Source organism: Rattus norvegicus, chromosome 6, assembly GCF_021556685.1.
Source record: "Rattus norvegicus strain SHRSP/BbbUtx chromosome 6, alternate assembly SHRSP_T2T, whole genome shotgun sequence".
Classification (NCBI taxonomy): Eukaryota; Metazoa; Chordata; class Mammalia; order Rodentia; family Muridae; genus Rattus; species Rattus norvegicus.
In genome coordinates, this window is record NC_141539.1 from 61,154,898 (window position 1) to 61,173,653 (window position 18,756).

General features: G+C 38.3%; 1 protein-coding gene across 11 annotated transcripts in view; it reads left to right on the forward strand.

The window, feature by feature from the left end:
* Positions 1-18,756, forward strand: part of Dgkb (diacylglycerol kinase, beta) — a 756,364-nt gene that overhangs the window by 263,958 nt on the left and 473,650 nt on the right. For 4 of the 11 annotated variants that reach the window (XM_087554410.1, XM_087554407.1, XM_087554406.1 and 1 more), the window contains one exon: positions 8,471-8,506. The exons of 3 other annotated variants lie outside the window; for them this stretch is intronic. In XM_087554410.1, the coding sequence (XP_087410536.1) occupies positions 8,471-8,506 (36 nt within the window). 11 annotated transcript variants of the gene reach the window in all.

Genomic DNA, 18,756 nt, shown 5'->3' on the forward strand with positions numbered 1-18,756 from the left:
ACTTGCCAGGAGATTGCCAAGCTTACTAGGCTACGTGGATGGTTAGCCCTAGGGATCTGCCTATCTCTACTTTACTGGAGCTAAGGTTAAAATGACATGTCAACACACCAACCATTTGATGTGGGTTCCGGGACTGAAGTTTAGGTTCAAATTTGCATTTACCAAGTACTTTACTAACTGATCTCCCCAGCACAAGTAAAATAATTTTGACATTAAATTTCTGTAAATACAGTCTTGTAAATTTAGCTTTGGTCAAATTTAAAATAGAAGTGATTAGGCAAGAGACTGAATCTTCCCAAGTGGAGAGAAACTGGGAGGAAGGAGGAGGAAGAGGAGGAAGAGGAAGAGGAGGAAGAGGAGGAAAAGGAAGAAGAGGAGGAGGAAGAGGAGAGGTAGCCAAATGAGAATATTATATGAGAAATTTTTTTCAAAGAAATCCTCTACCATATAGCTTCAAAAATTATAATTTTGATAATTAGATTTTTATTAGATATAACAGTATTTATAGAAAAATATAATTTACAGTTCTTTGATCTGATGCAATTCACTGAGTTACACATTGCTTATGGTCAGCAGTAATGGTAGAACCACATGGTCTAAAATTCTGTATTGTTGCTTTTGTGTCTGAGTCTGCACACCTGACAGTCCACAACATATGTGAAAAGACAGTTTTTAAAAACAAAATGTATTTAGTCTCTAGACCTTAGGTATGCTCCAGTATACTTTATTCTCATGTGTGAGAGACAATGAGCTTCAACCCTCTAGCTAAGACTCTATTTCCTTAAACATTTTTCTTACTCTGATTTTCTCTCTCCTTTTTATATTTATTTTTCTCTTATTAAAAATACTCTTCAGCTTTTATCTTTTAATACCAGAGATACATAGTTATATATAGAAGAGAGGGAGCAGTTTAAAATAATTTTATTTGTGTACGTTTAGAATACTTCTGCAGTAAAAGGTCTCTTGAATTAATCCATATTGACCTTTAACAGTCCTTTGCTTTCTTTATTTTTTGCATATTATAAATTCTTCATTAACATTTAAATATAAAAATGGAAAGTTATTTATAGAAGTAATAAATCTCTGCCTCTCTGTCTCTCTCTCTGTCTCTTTGTCTCTCTGTCTCACTGTCTCTCTCTCTGTCTGTCTGTCTCTGTCTCTGTCTGTATATCTGTGTGTGTGTGTGTGTGTGTGTGTGTGTGTCTGTCTCTGTCTCTCTCATGTGTGTGTGTTTTTATGAGTGTGCTATACTGAAAATCAAACCTAGAACTCTGTTTAGTAGGCAACTTCATGACCACTTATGTACATCTACAGCTGCCAAGAACAACAAATACAGCAACAGAATATCTTTTCTGTTATTTAAATAGTGAGAGCTAATGAGAGCATTGGGTAGCAAACAAGTTTCTGTGTTTAACTCTAATTTTGGGTACTAATTGCTTAATTAATAAAATGTTTCTTCTTAATCTTAAAAAAATGGGTCAGTTTAGTTCAATAAGAGAATTAGATGAGATTTTAAAGGTAAAATCAATATCCTAAAGATATGAACTTTCATATGTAAGAGTAAGGCCTAATTTTGTTAATTTCGTATTTGTCTTAAAATAACAGATGACCCTCGTAATGTGAATACTCTGTGCCTATAATATTTTGACTAACTAAAACTTCCAATAATCTCCACCAAAGATTTTTCTTCATCCTGTGACAATACGGATTAAATTGTCAATTTAAAATGATTACATATTAGAAAATACAAAGGCAAAAAATATCCTAATGCGTAGTTAAGAGTAATAGGATTTTAAGATTTCTTTGATATTAAATTGAACTTAATAAGTTCCCTGAAGGCAAATGCATCTTTTAAACTAATTATCTGTTCTGTGTATTCTATTTAATATTAAAAAGCTACTGATTAAATAAAATCAATCACATTCTTCTGTAGTCACATCTCTCGTTGATTAAATAAAAATATACAGTTCCTGTATTAATTCTAATTAAAAATATATTACACGAGAATTATATACTCAAGATAATTTTCAAAACTAAAACATTTATTCATTTCATCCTCAATATTTAAAAATATGTACAGAAGAGTGGAAAAGCAGTAATATGATATCTGAATTTATATCCTGAGAAAGAGCAATTGGCTTTTTCAACATGAGGCCTTCATGTAACTCGAGAAGATGCAACCTGCAGGCAGGATAATTTAATGGCCACACTTCACCTACCTGTTCTGCTTGTAGGAAGCTCGCTTTCTTTTCAGGAGGCAGAGTTCTATCTGGAAAATTTCTCAGGGCCTGTACCATTATTAGGTGGGCCTTCAGTTTCGCTTGCTTCTCTGTCTCGTCCTTAGTTACTGTATTTTAATGCTCAGAGAACTTCAGTCTGCTCCCTTACCTTCTTCACCTCCACACCTCTCTGCCAAGCCTACCTGCTCTAAGCTCATGGCAGTGGCTAGCTAATATCTCTCCTGATTGAGGAAGAGGAATCCCTACATTAGCATCCATGAACTACTAGTTCAAGCCAAGTAGGAACAAAGTGACAGAGAGATACTGAGTTCATTCTACAATAATTGTTACTGCTTGCTTTTACACACGAACTATTGGTTTTTCATATATATATATATATATATATATATATATATATATATATATATATATATATATATATATATATATAACTTTGGCTTTTTGATATCAGATCTTAGAACCTTTCTCACATTTTTCAAAACAATTTATTGGTTATTTTGTTTATTTACATTTCAAATGTTACCCCCCCTCCCAGTTTCCTCTCTGACATTCCATGCCATCCTCCCTCCCCCGGCCTCCATGAGGGTGCTCATCCACCCACTACCCACTCCCACCTCGCCATCTAGCACCTTCCTTACTCTGGGAAACCAAGCCTTCACAGGACCAAGGACTTCCCTCCCTTGAATGCCAGACAGGGCCACCCACTGCTACATATGCAGGTAGAGCCAGGGGTCCCTCCATGTGTATTCTTTGGTTAGTGGTTTCCTTCCTGGGAACTCTGGGGGATCTGGCTGGTTGATATTGTTGTTTTTCTTTGGGGTTGCAAGTCCCTTCAGCTCCATCGATCCTTCCCCTAACTCCTCCATTGGGGCCCCCTGCTCAGTCCAATGGTTGACTGCAAGCATGAACATCTGTATAGGTAAGGCCCTGGCTGAGCCTCTCTGGAGACATCCATATCAGACTCCTGTCAGGAAGCACTTCTTGGCATCAGCAATAGTGTCTGAGTTTGGTGTCTGTATATGGGATGGATCTCTAGGTGGTCCTTCAGTCTCTGCTCCCTTTATCCCTATATTTCATTTAGACAGGAACAATTCTAAGTTAAATTTTTGAGAAGGGTAGGTGGCCCCATTCCTAACCTCTGGATATGGTCTCTACACATTCTTTCTCCACTTTTTGGATATTTCAGCTAATGTCATCCCTATGGGATCCTGAAAGCCTCTTGCTTTCCTGCCATCTTGGACTTTCCGTTGACTATCTCCAGTTCTCAATCCTCCATTGCTACACACCTCTGCTCAAATTCCTGATGCTCTGTACATCTCCCCTGTCCCTCCCATACCTGATCCTGCCCCTCTTTTTCCTCTTCCCTCCCTTCTCCTCCCAAGTTTCTCCTACCATCTACCTCCTATGAATATTTTGTCCCCCCTTCTAAATAGAACTGAAGCATTCACACTTTGGTCTTCCTTCTTCTTGACCTTCATAAAATCTGTGAGTTGCGTCTTGGGTATTCAGAGCATTTTTTCCTAATTTCTACTTATCAGTGAGTATATACCATGTGTATTCTTTTGTGATTAGGTTACCTCACTCAGGATATTTTCTAGATCCATCCATTTGCCTGCAAATTTCATGAAGTCATTGGTTTATATTTATATTTGTTTATTTTTATTGAATATTTTATATTTACATTTCAAATGTTATTCCTTTTCCCCCTCTCCTATGCCCTCTTCTCTTCTTCTATGAAGGTGCTCCTACTCCCACCTACACACTTCCACCTCAACACCCTGGCATTCCCCTACACTGGGGAAATAAGCCTTCCCAGGACTAAGGGCTTCTCCTCCCATTGATGCCACACAATGCCATCTTCTGCTACATATGTGGCTGGAGCCATGGATCCCTCTATGTGTACTCATTGGTTAGTGGTTTAGTCCCTGGGAGCTCTGGTGGGGTCTGGTTGGTTGATATTGTTGTTCTTCCTATGGGGTTGCAAACCCCTTCAGCTCCTTCACTTTTTTCTCTAACTCCTCCAATGGGGTTCCCTTGTTCAGTCCAATGGTAAGCTGCAAATATCCTCATCTCTATCAATAAGGCTCTGGCAGACTCTCAGGAGATACCCATATCTGCTTCCTGTCAGCAAGCACTTCTTGGCATATAGAGACTGGGTTTGGTGGCTGCAATAGAGACTGGGTTTGGTGGCTGCATGTGGAGCAGTCTCTGGATGGTCTTTGCTTCAGTCTCTGCTCCACTCTTTGTCCCTCTATTTACTCCTGTAAATATTTTGTTCTCCCTTCTAAGAAGGATTGAAGCATCCACATTTTGATCATCCTTCTTCTTGAGCTTCATATGGTCTGTGAATTGTTTCTATTAATTTTAATGGCTGAGTAGTACTCTATTGTGTAAATATACATTTTTTTGTATCCATTCCTCTGTTGAGGAACATCTGGGTTGTTTCTAGATTCTGGCTATCATAATAAGGATGCTCTGAACATTTCTCACATTTTTATTACTCTGTCATTCCTGTGAGTTCTCACATTGAGATTCTTGTGAGGTTTACAGCGTACCTGTGTCTTAACCATTAGATATTAGCTTGGAAAAAGCTCAACGGGAAAACTGCAGTATCTACTTATACAGGCCCCACCTCATCTGAAGGTTCATGGTAACTAGGCCCTTGGTTACCATTCATTATGACCCTCCCCTCCAACTTTCTCTGCTTTTCTTTTCCATCAGCTTACTGTTATATTTTTCTCATTTTTTCTTTTTGGCAATAGAACTTTAAGTCACCATGAAAAACAAAGTCATTATTTCTTTCCCATCTATATGCAAGCATGCCTTTTCTCCAAATATTCACTGCTTTTATCAGAATAAAGTGCACATTTTATTTCCATTTCATTAAGGAAATATTCTAATATGTTTAAAAAGTATATAATGGAAAAGTAGCACATATGAACTCTCAAATATATAATGCTTATCAAACACTTTACAGTAAGACCTAGGAAATATCAAACATATTTGATAACTGCTGTTATTTGTCATGTATTTATAAGTGTTTCTTCATATGCAAAGTTGTATAGATTCACATTATATTGTATAACGCATTTATACTTATAATTACCACATATGATACACAATTCACACCTATTTATATATAAAATCTATATTAAAGATTAACTTGCATTTTTACACTAAATCACATGTATTGTGATACAAAATCCCTAAATATTTCAGCAAATACTTTTTGCCATTAAGCATAATTTTCCACATAATAAAATTACTTTTCTGACTTCTAAGAAAGTTAGCAACAATTCCATATTATCACTTGTTATCCTGACCTGCATTTTAATATTTATGATTATCTGAAACGTACCTTTTATTGCTTTTATTCGCTAATTACGTTTTATGGATACAGATTTCTTGTTTTGACACACTGTATTCAGTGATTGTAGTGAACCATTAATGGATCCACCATCGCTTTATTGAGCGTTCCAGTTGAGCTTCCTCGTGGGAGACAAAGGAGAATGTGTATTTCTAAGTTGGAAGCCCTCTCAGATTCTGTTCACCGTGTTTGAAGAAGGGCTCCTTTTGGTTGCTCAGGAGTCTCAGCGTCCCCTAGACCATGAGTTTAGATGGAATGAAGATCAGTAGGAACGAGGTGAGGATAGTGCTGACAGACTGTTTTGAACAGACTTTGGTAGAAATGAGCGCATTTGTCCACCATTCATTGGCTTACCTGTTCCTTACACTGAGAATATTAGAAATTAGAATGATTATTAAAATCAACAAGTTTTCAGTGAAAACTCTGCCAGCCTCTTGTCATTCTATAATAATACCGATTACTTCTAGATTTCTCCTGTCAATGAGATATGTGACCCATGTTCCTTCTTTCAATTTAATAAATCTTTGATTATAAACCTGTACAGCAGTATTTGATACGTATGTTATGGAAGGGTCTTCTAAAATAAATTGTAGTTCAGGAAACCTTAATTTTGTCTAAAATTCTTCTAGCTACATCAGATTCTGATTCCTTCCCTCTCTGCCGCTGCTCAGTTTCTAGGGTATCTTATCTATCATAGATATAGAGATACATCTATTATTTTTCTATTTTTCTATTCATACATGCATCTATCTACCACTTCCTCTCTAGAGTTCTACTAGTTGAAAGATGGTACAACAGAATTTTCTATGTATTGTTTTTAATATCCACCATTGAAGTCTAGTATTCCTTCACCTGGCTTAGATATGGGGCATAAGATGAAATATAACTGTACACATATAAATAAGAAATCCAAGTTTCAAATCTAACTTTTCATCCACAGTAGGAAATTTTATCTTGATAATCAACTATCCCTACGAATTGGTATTTTATATACTAAGTTCCAGAGAAGCCAGGATTCCAGGATTCAAATTTATTAATCTAAATATTCTTTTTGCTTTGTGAAGTGAGCATTGGCACAAACACACATGTACACCCCCCCACACACACACACAAATACACATACCTAAGATTACTCACAGTCATAGCAGTGGAAGATAATGGAAGATATACTCTCTTGAAGGCAAAAATTTTTCTATTTAAACTGGTTCTTCAAAACTACTCTCAAATTTGATGCGCCAGGGTGGTGAGAATATTTTAGGGTGGGGGGAGGGACTTTACCTCCTCAGAAGAGAAGGGAATGTGTGGAAGGGAGGAAAAATTGTGGGAGGTGGTAACCAAGAAGGGAGGCAGCATTCAGGATATAAAGTGAAATATAAAAATAAAGGAAAAAAGCCTACTACCAAATAAAACAGTTTTACATATTTAATTTTTACATAAATTACATAGACTTACTAATAGTGATGGAGTACTACTACATTACTTGTTTTCAGATTATGGAGATATAACTGCCAGCTTTTCCAATCAGGCCCACAGAAGAGATTTTCAATATTTCTCCTGCTGCTGAAAAGCTCAGTCTGTAGGAAGAGATGAGAGCATGTGGGAAAATGCAACACTGGGAGGAAAAAGGGGAAAGACCTAAAGTTAGGGAGATTACTATGTCAATGCCACTCATGAATGAGTTCTTTTACAAACAATGAGGTCTGTCACAAATAAAGGCATCTTTGGATATTCCTTGTCTCATAACTCTGTGTTGGAACTACTTCTTCCTCTTCCTCTTCCTCTTTCTCTTCTTCTTCTCCTCCTTCCCTCCTCTTCCTTGTCCTCCTCTTTTTCTTCTTCTTCCTCTTCACTTTATATTTTATTTCTGTTTTTAGAGCTTTTGTTTTCCAATCTACAGGTCCTTTGTGTACATATTATGGCTTCTGGTTTTACGTTTTTGTGGGATTCCTGAGTGTGGAAATGAGCGGGTCTCTTGTGTCTATATCTGTTCCTTATGCTTTTTGTGGGCTCTTTTCCTTCTGTTTGTTTGCTATTACCTGTTCTGATGTGTTTTATTTTATTTTATTTTATTATTATTTCTCAGAAGCTTGTTAGCTCCTAAGGAGAGAAAGAAAGAAGATGGATCTGAATTGTGGGGATGGTAGGGAGAAACTGGGAAGAGTTGAAGAGAGAAAACTGTTATCAGGATATATTATACCAAAAAAATTCTACCTCAACAAATAAGACTATACATGGACTGACCCTGGGCTCCAACTGCATAGGTAGCAATGAATAGCCTATTAAGGGCACCAGTGGAAGGGGAAGCCCTTAGTCCTGCCAAGACTGAACCCCCAGTGAACGGGATTGTTGGGGGGAGGGCAGTAATGGGGGAGGATGGGGAGGGGAACACCCATATAGAAGGGGAGTGGGAGGGATTAGGGGGATGTTGACCTGGAAAACGGGAAGGGGAATAACAATTGAAATGTAAATAAGAAATACCCAATTTAATAAAAAAATGGAGGAAAAAAAGAATTTGCAAATGACTATATTATATTAATAAAATAATCATTGTAAAGTAAATGTGTAACATGTAAAGGAAATGGGAATTTGGGTTCTTGATTGGGTGCTGGTCAGTGTAGGCTGCTTAGCTTTAATTATGCTTTGGTAAGTTACTTCACAGTCTTTCATACTCTGCTTTGAGCACCCATTGTTCGATAGAAAGATGCCCATTTACTTAATCCAGGGAAACAAAATGTATATGAACAGTCTATAGTTACAATTCATATACCTCATAGATACATGGTGCTATGGTAACACGCATTGGTGTTTTATTTTTAGCTTTGTTTTTTTTTTTTCTGTTTTTTCATCAACTTCTTTTTTTCAGCAGACTATGCCCACTGCCGGAACTTCAGTTCCTGAGGTACGTATGAAAAATCTTATAACTTTTACAACTGAAAATCATGATCATCTTAGATTCATGTAACAGATAGTTTAATGATTTCCAAATCACACATGATATTAAAACATTTAAAATAAATATGATAATGTTATTATATTGCCAACATTTTGATATTGAAAGCAAAATTCTTTGTATTGAATTTTTCATTTTACTTGTGTCAAAAATTGAAAATAACATAAATTTTGTGTGGTAAACTATGTAGAGAAAAAGCAAAAGTTCCTTTGCAAAAAGTATGGCTTCTGTGTATTTTATTAGGTATGAAATTCTCAGTAACATTGATTAAAAAAAATGCCAAAAATACAAATCACTTCAACGTTTTAAGACCATCAGCATGTAGCATGTGATAATAGTGTGCTGAGAAAGTTTGCTCACTAGAGTGAAATAACTAGCATGTTATAGCTAGCATACGGCATCATATACAACTTCATCAGAACCATATGCAATCAACGTAAATGACTTTTGCTTACAAATAAGTATAATTATTAACACAGCATTTAGATAATTTTAATGAAAACTTTTTCATAATTTATTTTTCTATTCACATTACATGCCAATTGCTGCCCGCGGCTCCCTCTCACTCCACTCCTCCTGTTCCCACCCTTGCAAATTCCTCCCTCCATCACTCTCTCCCCTTCTCTGAGAAATGCAAGACCAACCCTTAGGTACCACCCCACTCTTGGACATCTAGTCCCAGCAGGAATAAGCATCTCCTTTCTCACTGAATCCCACCTAGGAAGTCTACATAGGGAAAGGAGATTCAACAGGAAGCAACAGAGTCAGAGATAGTCCCTGTTACAATTGTGAGGGGACCCACATGAAGGCCAAGCTGCACATTTGTGACAAATGTTGTAGGGAATGGTGAGCTAGGTCCAGACCACTCATGCCCTTTATTGGTGGTTCAGTCTCTATGAGCCCCTTGAACACAGTTTAGTTGACACTGTAGGTCTTCTTGACCCCTCTAGCTCACTCAATTCTATTTCCCACTCTTCCACAAGATTCCCTAATCTCTGCCTGATATTTGGCTGTGGGTCTCTGCATCTGTGTCCATCCACTGCTGGATGAAACCTTTCAGGAGACAATTATGCTAGGTTTCTGTCTGCAAACATAGCAGAATATCATTGATTAAGCAGGCGTTGGTGCTCTCCCTGGGATGATTATCAAATGAGGCCAGTGGTCCATTCCTTCAGACTCTCCTCCATCTTCATACTTGTGTATTTTGTAGTCAGACAATTTTTGGTTTAAAAATTTTGCGAGTTGGTCGATGTCCTACTCCTTCCACTGAAAGTCCTACCTTGCTATAGGAGGTGACCACAAGAGTCTATATGCCGCCCCCCACTACTGGCAATCTCTGTTATAGCCACTCCCATAGACTATCCATATTCTCCCCCATCCAGGACTTCATCTGTTCACAGAGATGCTCACCATGAATCTCCTCTATCTATCTATCTATCTATCTATCTATCTATCTATCTATCTATCTATCTATCTATCTATCTATTTTTACACTCCTGATTTTATTCCTACTCCTGGCCCAACACCCCCACCCTGAGAACTCCCTTTACTCCCCCCCACACACAAGGATGTCCCCACCCCACCCACCCCACCAGACCTCTAAACTTTCTGGGGCCTCCAGTCTCTTGAGGGTTAGGTGCATCTTCTCTGACTGAACCCAGACCTGGGAGTCCTCTGTTGGAGGCCTCATCTCAGCTGGTGTGTGCTGCCTGGTTGGTGATCCAGTGTCTAAGAGATCTCAGGGGCCCAAGTTAATTGAGACTGCTGGTCCTCCCTACAGGGTTGCCCTCCTCCTTAGATTCTGCCAGCTTTTCCCTGATTCAACCAGAGGGATCAGCAGCTTCTGTTTGTTGGTTGGGTGCACAGATCTGCATCTGAGTCTTTCAGTTTCTTGTTGGGTATTTTGGAGAGCAGTCATGGTAGGTCCCTTTTTTGTGAATGCCCCATAGCTTCAGTAATGGTGTCAGGTCTTGGGGGCCTCGCCTTCGGCTGGATCCCACTTTGGGCCTGTTCCTGGACCTTCTTTTCCTCAGGCTCTTCTTCATTCCCACTATCTTTTATAGGATATATTATTTATTTACATTTCGAATGTTATCCCCTTTCCTGGTTACCCCTCTGAAAACCCCCTCTCCTGTCTTCCTTCTTCTATAAGGGTGCTCCCCCCACTACCACCACCCCACCCTGGAATTCCCCTACATTGAAGGAACAAGCCTTCACAGGACCAAGGGTTTCTTCTTCTCCCATTGATGTACGACATTGCTATCCTCTGCTACATATGTGTCTGGAGCCATGGGTCAATCCACTTGTGCTCTTTGGTTGGTGGTTTAGTCCCTGGGGTGTCTGGTTGGTTGATATTGTTGTTCTTCCTATAGGGTTACAAACCCCTACAGATACTTCAGTCCTTTCTTTCTCTAACTCCTCCATTGGGGACCCTGTGCTCAGTTCACTGGTTGGCTATGAGCATTCGCCTCTGTAATTGCCATACCACCCTTAATTTGCCTGATCTCCTCTGATATCCACACTTCCTTCCAGTTCTCTCCAATCACCTCTTTCTCCATAACTGATCACCATCCCCGTATTCCTCTTTAGTTCCCTATCCAAATAAGTGCTCTATTTCCATCTATTTAGGATGAATATTTTTGTCACCCTTCTGAGTGACACTCACACATCTTCCCTTGGGGGCCCGCTTTATTATTCAGAGTTTTTGGGTCTGTGGATTTTAGCATGGTTATGCTGTACTTCATGGGCTAATGTCAAAATATAATTGTGTATATACTATATGCATTTTTCTGGCTCTGGGCTACCTCAGGATAATATTCTCAATTTCCATTCATTTGCTTGCAAAATTCACAGTGTCTATGTTTTTAATAGCTGAATAGTATTCCATTGTATAGCTGTACCACATTTTCTTTACCCATTCCTTAATTAAAGGGCATCTATGTTGTTTCTGTTTCTGTTTTACAAGTAAAGCTTCAGTGAACATAGCCAAGCAAGTCTCCCTGTTGTATTTGGGGCATCTTTTGGGTATATGTCCAGGAGTGATATATCTGGATCTTGAGGTAGACCTTTTCACAATTTTCTGAGAAACAACAAATTGTACATGCAAAGATGTTGTACATGTTTCCTCCCACCAGCAGTGGAGGAGTTTTCTGCTTGTCCCACATCCTTGACAGCATGAGCTGTCACTAATATTTTTCATCTTAGTCACTCTGATAGATATAAGAGGGAATCTTGTTTTGATTTGCATCAAATCTGATTTGTCCTGTTAAGAAAGGACATTGAAGGTTTCTTTAAGGGCTTCTTGGCCATTCAAGATACCTTCGTTGAAAAATCTCTGTTTAGCTCTTTACCCCAGTTTTAATAAATTTATTTGGTTTGTTGGTGTCAAATCTATTGAGTTCTTTATATATTTTTGATACTAATACTCTGTTGGATGTAAAGTTGGTGAAAATCTTTTCCTATTCTGTAGGCTACTGTTTTGTCCTATTGATGGTGTCTTTAGCCTTTCAAAAGCTTTTCAATTTCATGAAATCCAATTTATTATTTATTAATCTTAGTGATGGAACTATTGGTGCTCTGTTTATAAAGTTGTCCCCTGTACCAATGATCTAAAAGTTACTTCCCACATTTTTCTTAGATTTATAATCGTTTTAATGTTGAAGTCTGTGATACACTTTGACTTAAGTGTTGTGCAGGGTAGATATGGATCCACTTGCATTCTTCTACCCACAGACATTCGCTTGAATCTGAACCATTTGTTAAAGATACATTAATTTTTCTATTATATGGCTTATGGTTCTTTGTCAAATATCAAGTGTTTATATATGTGAGAATTTATTTTCGTGTCTTTGATTCTATTCCATTGACCAAACTGTCTTTTTCTATAATAAAACCAAGGACAAAGAGAGTATCCAAATTAACAAAATCAGAAATGAAAAGGGAGATATAACAACAGAAACTGAGGCTTTTTTTTTTTCGGAGCTGGGGACCGAACCCAGGGCCTTGCACTTGCTAGGCACGCGCTCTACCACTGAGCTAAATCCCCAACCCCAAAAACTGAGGCTTTTCAAAAAACATCAGATCATACTGAAAAAGTCTATAATCAACAAAACTGGAAAATCCGGATGAAATGGACTGTTTTCTAGACAGATAGCAGGTACTACAGTTAAATCAGGTTCAGATAAACCATCTAAACAGTCTCATAATACCCAAAGAAATAGAAACAGTCATTAAAAGTCTCTGAACCAAAAGAAGCCCAGAACCAGATAGATTAAGTATAGAATTATATCAGACCTTCATAGAAGACCTCATATCAATACTGTCCAAACTATTCCACAAAATAGAAACAGAAAGAACACTACCCAATTTATTCTTTGAAGCCATAATTACGGTTATACCTAGACCACACAAAGACCCTACAAAGAAAGAGTACTTCAGAACAATTTTGCTTATGAATATCAACACAAAAATACTCAATAAGATTTTTACAAATAGAATTCAAGGACAAATCAAAATGATCATCCATCATGACGAAGTAGGTGTCATCCCAGGGTACAGATATGGTTCAATATACGGAAATTCATCAATGTAATACACTACATAAACAAACTCAAAAAAATATGATCATCTCATTAGATGCTGAGAAAGTATCTGGCAAAATTTATCATCCCTTCATGGCAAAAGACTTGGAAAGATCAGGAATTCAAGGTTCACAACTAAGCACAGTAAAAGCAATATACAGCAAACCGTAGCCAACATCAAATTAAATGGAGAGAGACCTGAATCAATCCCACTAAAGTCAGGGACCAGACAAGACTGCCTACTCTTTCCCTCCCTAATCAGTATAGTACTTGAAGTCCTACCCAGAGCAATAAGACAACAAAAGGAGGTCAAAGGGATACAAATTGGAAAGGAAGAAGTTAAAATATTATTATTTGCAGTTAAGTGACCCAAAAATTCCATCAGAAAACATTTAAACCTGATAAACAACTTCAGCAAAGTGGATGGATGTAAAATTAACTCAAAACAAATCAGTAGCCTTCCTCTATTCAAAGGATAAAGAGAATGAGAAAGAAAGTAGGGAAATGGCAACCTTCACAATAATTACAAATAATAATAAATACCTTGGTGTGACGCAACCCAAGCAAGTGAAATATCTATACAGGAAGAACTTCAAGCCTCTGAAGAAAGAAATTGAAGAAGCTTTCAGAAAATGGAAACATCTCCCATGCTCATGGATTGGCAGGATAAATACATTAAAATGGCGAACTCACCAAAAGCAATCTACAGATTCAATGCAATCATCATCAAAATTCCAGCACAGTGCTTCATAGAATTATGAAGAACAATTTGAAAATTCATTGGAATATCAAAGAAAAAACCAGCATAGCTAATACTGTTGGGGGAATCACCATCCCTGACCTCAAGTTGTATTACAGAACAATCGTGATAAAAAGTACATGGCATTGGTATAGAGACAAGCAAGTAGATGAATGGAATACAAGACCCAGAAATGAACCCACCCACCTATGGTCACTTGATCTTTGAAAAAGGAGCTAAAACCATCCAATGGAAAAAAGACAGCATTTTCAGAAAATTGGATCTGGTTCAACTGGAGGTCAGCATGCAGAAGACTGCAACTCAACCCATGCATAGCTCCTTATACAAAGCTCAAGTTCAAGTGGATCAAAAACCTCCATATAAAACCAGATACACTGAGACTAGTAGAAAAGAAAGTGGGGAAGAGCCTCAAACACATGGGCACTGAGGAAAATTTCCTGAACAGAACACCAATGGCTTGTGTTCTACGATCAACAATCGACAAATGAGACCTCATAAAATTGCAAAGCTTCTGCAAGACAAAGGTCAATGTCAACAGGACAAAACAGCAAAACACTGATTCTGAAAAGATCTTTACCAGTCCTACACAGATAGAGGGCTAATATCCAAAATATACAAAGAACTCAAGAAATTAGGACTTCAGAGAACCAAATATTCCTATTAAAAATAGGGTAAAGAGCTAAATAAAGAAATCTCAACTGAGGAGTATTGAATGGCTGAGAAACACCTAAAGAAATGTTCAACATCAGGGAAATGCAAATCAAAACAGCCTTGAGAGTTTACCTCACACCAGTCAGAATGGCTAAGATCTAAAATTAAAAGAAAAAAAATAGCTTGGAAAAGCTAAGAAGAAGGAAGACCAAAATGTGGATGCTTGGGTGCTTCCTTCCTTCTTAGAGTGGAGAACAAAAAACTCACAGGAGTAAATACAGGGACAAAGAGGGGGACAAGGACTAAAGGAAAGTCACCCAGAGACTGTCCCACCTGGAGGTCCATCCCATATGCAGCCACTAAACCCAGTCACTATTGTTGATGCCAAGAAGAGCTTGTTGACAGGAGCCTGATATGGATGTCTCCTGAGAGACTCTGGAAGAGCGTTATTGATATAGATGAGGATGCTTGCAGCTAATCATCGAACTGAGCATGGGACTGCAATGGAGGAGCTAGGAAAAGAGTTGGAGGAGCTGAAGGGGTTTGCATCCCCATAGGAAGAACAATATCAACCACCCAGAACTCCCAGAGCTCTCAGGGACTAAACCACCAATCAAAGAGTACACATGGAGGGACCCATGACTCCAGCTGCATATGTAGCAGAACATGGCCTTGTCCAGCACAATGAGAGGAAAAGCCCTTGGTCCTATGAAGGCTCATTCCCCCAATGTAGGAGAATGCCAGGGCATTGAGGTGGGAGTGGGTGAGTGGGAATGGAAGCAACCTTGTAAAAGCAGGGGGAGGACAGAGAGGGTATGGAAAGGATAACATTTGAAATGAAAATGCATAAGATCTCCAAGAAAAATAAATTAAAAACAGGAAGAAAGTCCTTCCTCACCTCAAGCCTCACTGCAATGTACAGCCTCAACAAGAGACACATGAAGAGTTTAATGGAAACATGTTTTAATAAAAACTTTCACTGAGTTGTTCAAGTTCCCGCTATTATTGAACTGCTATTTTCTCCCAGTACCAGTGAGTCCATTTTCTATGTTTATCCTGGCATAAATCTTCTCCTTTTTAAGGTGGCATAAATAGTGACTTTCAATGGGAAATAGCCTACAATATAATAAGCAACAGGAGGAGTGTGACTCTAAAGCCATACATATGCCTTTGTCCAGAGTTACTTTTATTGAAATAAAGCTTTATTTAAATTGAGAAATGGGGGTTGGGAAGACACATAGGTGTTCCTCCTCACTTGCTCATCTAAAAGCGAGCTCAGGTTTCATTCCCGGTGTCCACGTAGCAGCCCACAACTGTCTGTCACAGTAGTTCCAGGCCACCTTACAGCTTTTTGACACCCTTCTCTGACATCCACAGGTGTTCATGTGGTACATGTCCTATATGTAGGCAAGTCACTCATGCACATAAAATTAAATGAATAAATCTAAAAGTAAGATCTTAAATCAAGAAATGGGTATCATTAGACTGTCATTCATTTTGTTTGTGCTTAACTTTTTTTGTTCATTTGAAGTTTTTAATTAATTTTTGTTTAACAAAAAATAACAGGTTTCATTTTAACATCCTCACACATAAATTGTGCCATGTTTTTCCTTTCCTCATAACTCTCTCTACCACTTCTCCTTTCATTTGTTTTTTATGATTCTATTTTGGTTTTTATTAGAACAGCCAGTGCTCTTACCTTCAGAGCCATCTATCTCTCCTATGCTTAACTTTTATATGTAAATTTAATCAAGAATTCTGGTCATCAACTAAGTTTTAATATAGCTTCTCAGTATTCCCCATAGATTTACATGATTTGACTTTTTATTTGAGATACATTTGGCCATTGAAATATTCAAACTGCAGAATAGGTCACTACCAACAGCAGGTAGTTACTATATTTTTTGTCTGGAAACTATTAAATTTGATAACCCTGAAGTATTGCAAGGACTCTTTAAATACCACAAACAAGAACACGATGCAATGGGCTAATTTCTCAGCATTTCTGGGTGATTTCTGTGACCGTATCCCAGTCTCAGAAAGGGTGGTAATCCCATGCATACCACTGGTGTGGTGGCTGAGAAGGCAAGTACTGGGATCCAAGCAATGTCTGCAGTTAATGCAGAGCATGTTTTCTTATGGTTTTATATGAAGCCAAGTGCTCTGTGGTTGTAAGTTTCTCATGCTGAGATTGCACAGAAAAGAGAAACTCCTGTGCTGGAGATAATCATCACTCGCTGCTTGTAGTTGTCAAGTGATCGATAGCAGCAGGCTTAAGCATTGTCATGAACATCTCTTTTGAGAGAGCAGCTTTCACCACTGTACAAACACTGCACCTCTCAGAATCAGCATGGTACAGAAAAAGGCTCGTTTGTACAGCAAGTATTTAAAGTGAGTCCCCCCCCCCCATTTATTCTGTCTTTCTGTTTTCTGTGAATGGTGCCTGGCTTTTTCCTCTCTGCTTATTATAATGATTATTCTCCGGGAATTCAAATACAATGCATTTCCCTGTTAAGATCTGTTGCGTGACTCTTGAAGCCTGAGAATCAAAATAACATTGAATTTTGTGTTTAAAATGTCTGCATAGCAAACACAAGTGGTTGATATTTGAAAACGCTCAAATATCAATAACTGCGTTTTTTAAGTTTGTGGTTATATGTTCTATATTCTCGTGGTCTTGGAGAGTTCTTTTCAATGTTTGAATAATTTCTCTTGACTAAAGGAATAATTTTCCCACTCATTTTTACCTAGGATAATTTATCTGGCAGAAGGGAATTTGTCTTAAATAGTGGCTTAGAGCTCAAAAACGCTGAAAATCGAGACTGCAGGTTAAAAGGCAAACCCAGCTCACCATTGTTCCCAAAGGATTTTTTCTGTGTGAAGTTGGGGTTAAAAAGATGGGAAGCTCTTCCTGAAACAACATTGTTTTAACATTGGTAATTTGTTCTCTTAATATCATAGTGGCAAGATTAATGCTCTCTTAGAGTGTCAGGCAAAGCTCTCTGGACAGCATTTTTTAAAGGATGTAAGTGTTTCCCCTCCTTGGTCCTCATAGGACAGAAAAAGTAAGGGTTTTCTAAGTGGATGTCAGAAACTGTAGCTAATACTCTCTTGGTTAACTTATGCTCTGTACATAAGTTCCATAAATATTTCAGAGAACCACGAGACAGGTTGGAAATATGAAACATGTGAGTGTAATAATAAGTGAACTCTGAAGACGCGGGCACTAGAGCATTAGCTTCTCCCACCTCTCACTCAGACTCTTGATTATTTCTCCAAACTCAGTCAACTTACACATCTTACAAAGTAAGATCAATGGGAGGAGAGGCCCTTGGTCCTCTGAAGGCTCAATGCCCCAGTGTAGGGGAATGCCAAGGCAGGGAGGTGGGAGTGGGGAGTGGGTGGGTGGGGGAGCATCCTCATAGGAGCAGGGGTAGGGGGATGGGATGGGGGTCCTGGGTTTGGGGGGAAGGAAACTGGGAAAGGGGATAACATTTGAAATGTAAATAAATAAAATATCCAATAGAAAATATTTTTTGAAAAGAAATATTCTTGTTTTCTTGATATATGTGGTTTTAAGTGAATGTTTACCATTTTAATATTAGACAAATTATACACAGAGATACACAATAAACAATATGTATATTTATTTGTAGTGCAGGCTGTGAGAGGCTAGGCAAATGTTCCAACATGGCATCATCCTCCCACTCTCCACTGAAGATTTTAGAAATTGCTCTGTAGATCTTGGGTTTTGTTTTTTGTTTGGGTTTTTTTATGTTGTTTTTTGTTTTTTGTTTTGTTTTGTTTTTTTGTCATGCTAGATGTTAGAAATACAATCTCAACAGTTGAAAATTCAATTTTGAGTCTTAAGGGATGTTTTTAATTGGATATTTTATTTATTTACATTACAAATGTTATCCTCTTTCGGACTTCCCCTCTGCAAACCCCTCTCCCACCCCCCCATCCTGCTTCTATGAGGGTGCTACTCCACCCACCCACCCACTCCAGCCTCAGCACCCTAGCATTCCTCTACACTCAGGCATCCAGCCTTCACAGGAACAAGGGTCTCCCCTTCTATTGATGCCAGAAAAGGCCCCTTCAGCTCCTTCAGTCCTTCCCCTAACACCTCCATTGGGGTCCCTGTGATCATTCTGATGGTTGGCTTCAAACATACACATTTGTATTGGTCAGCATCTTGCAGAGCCTCT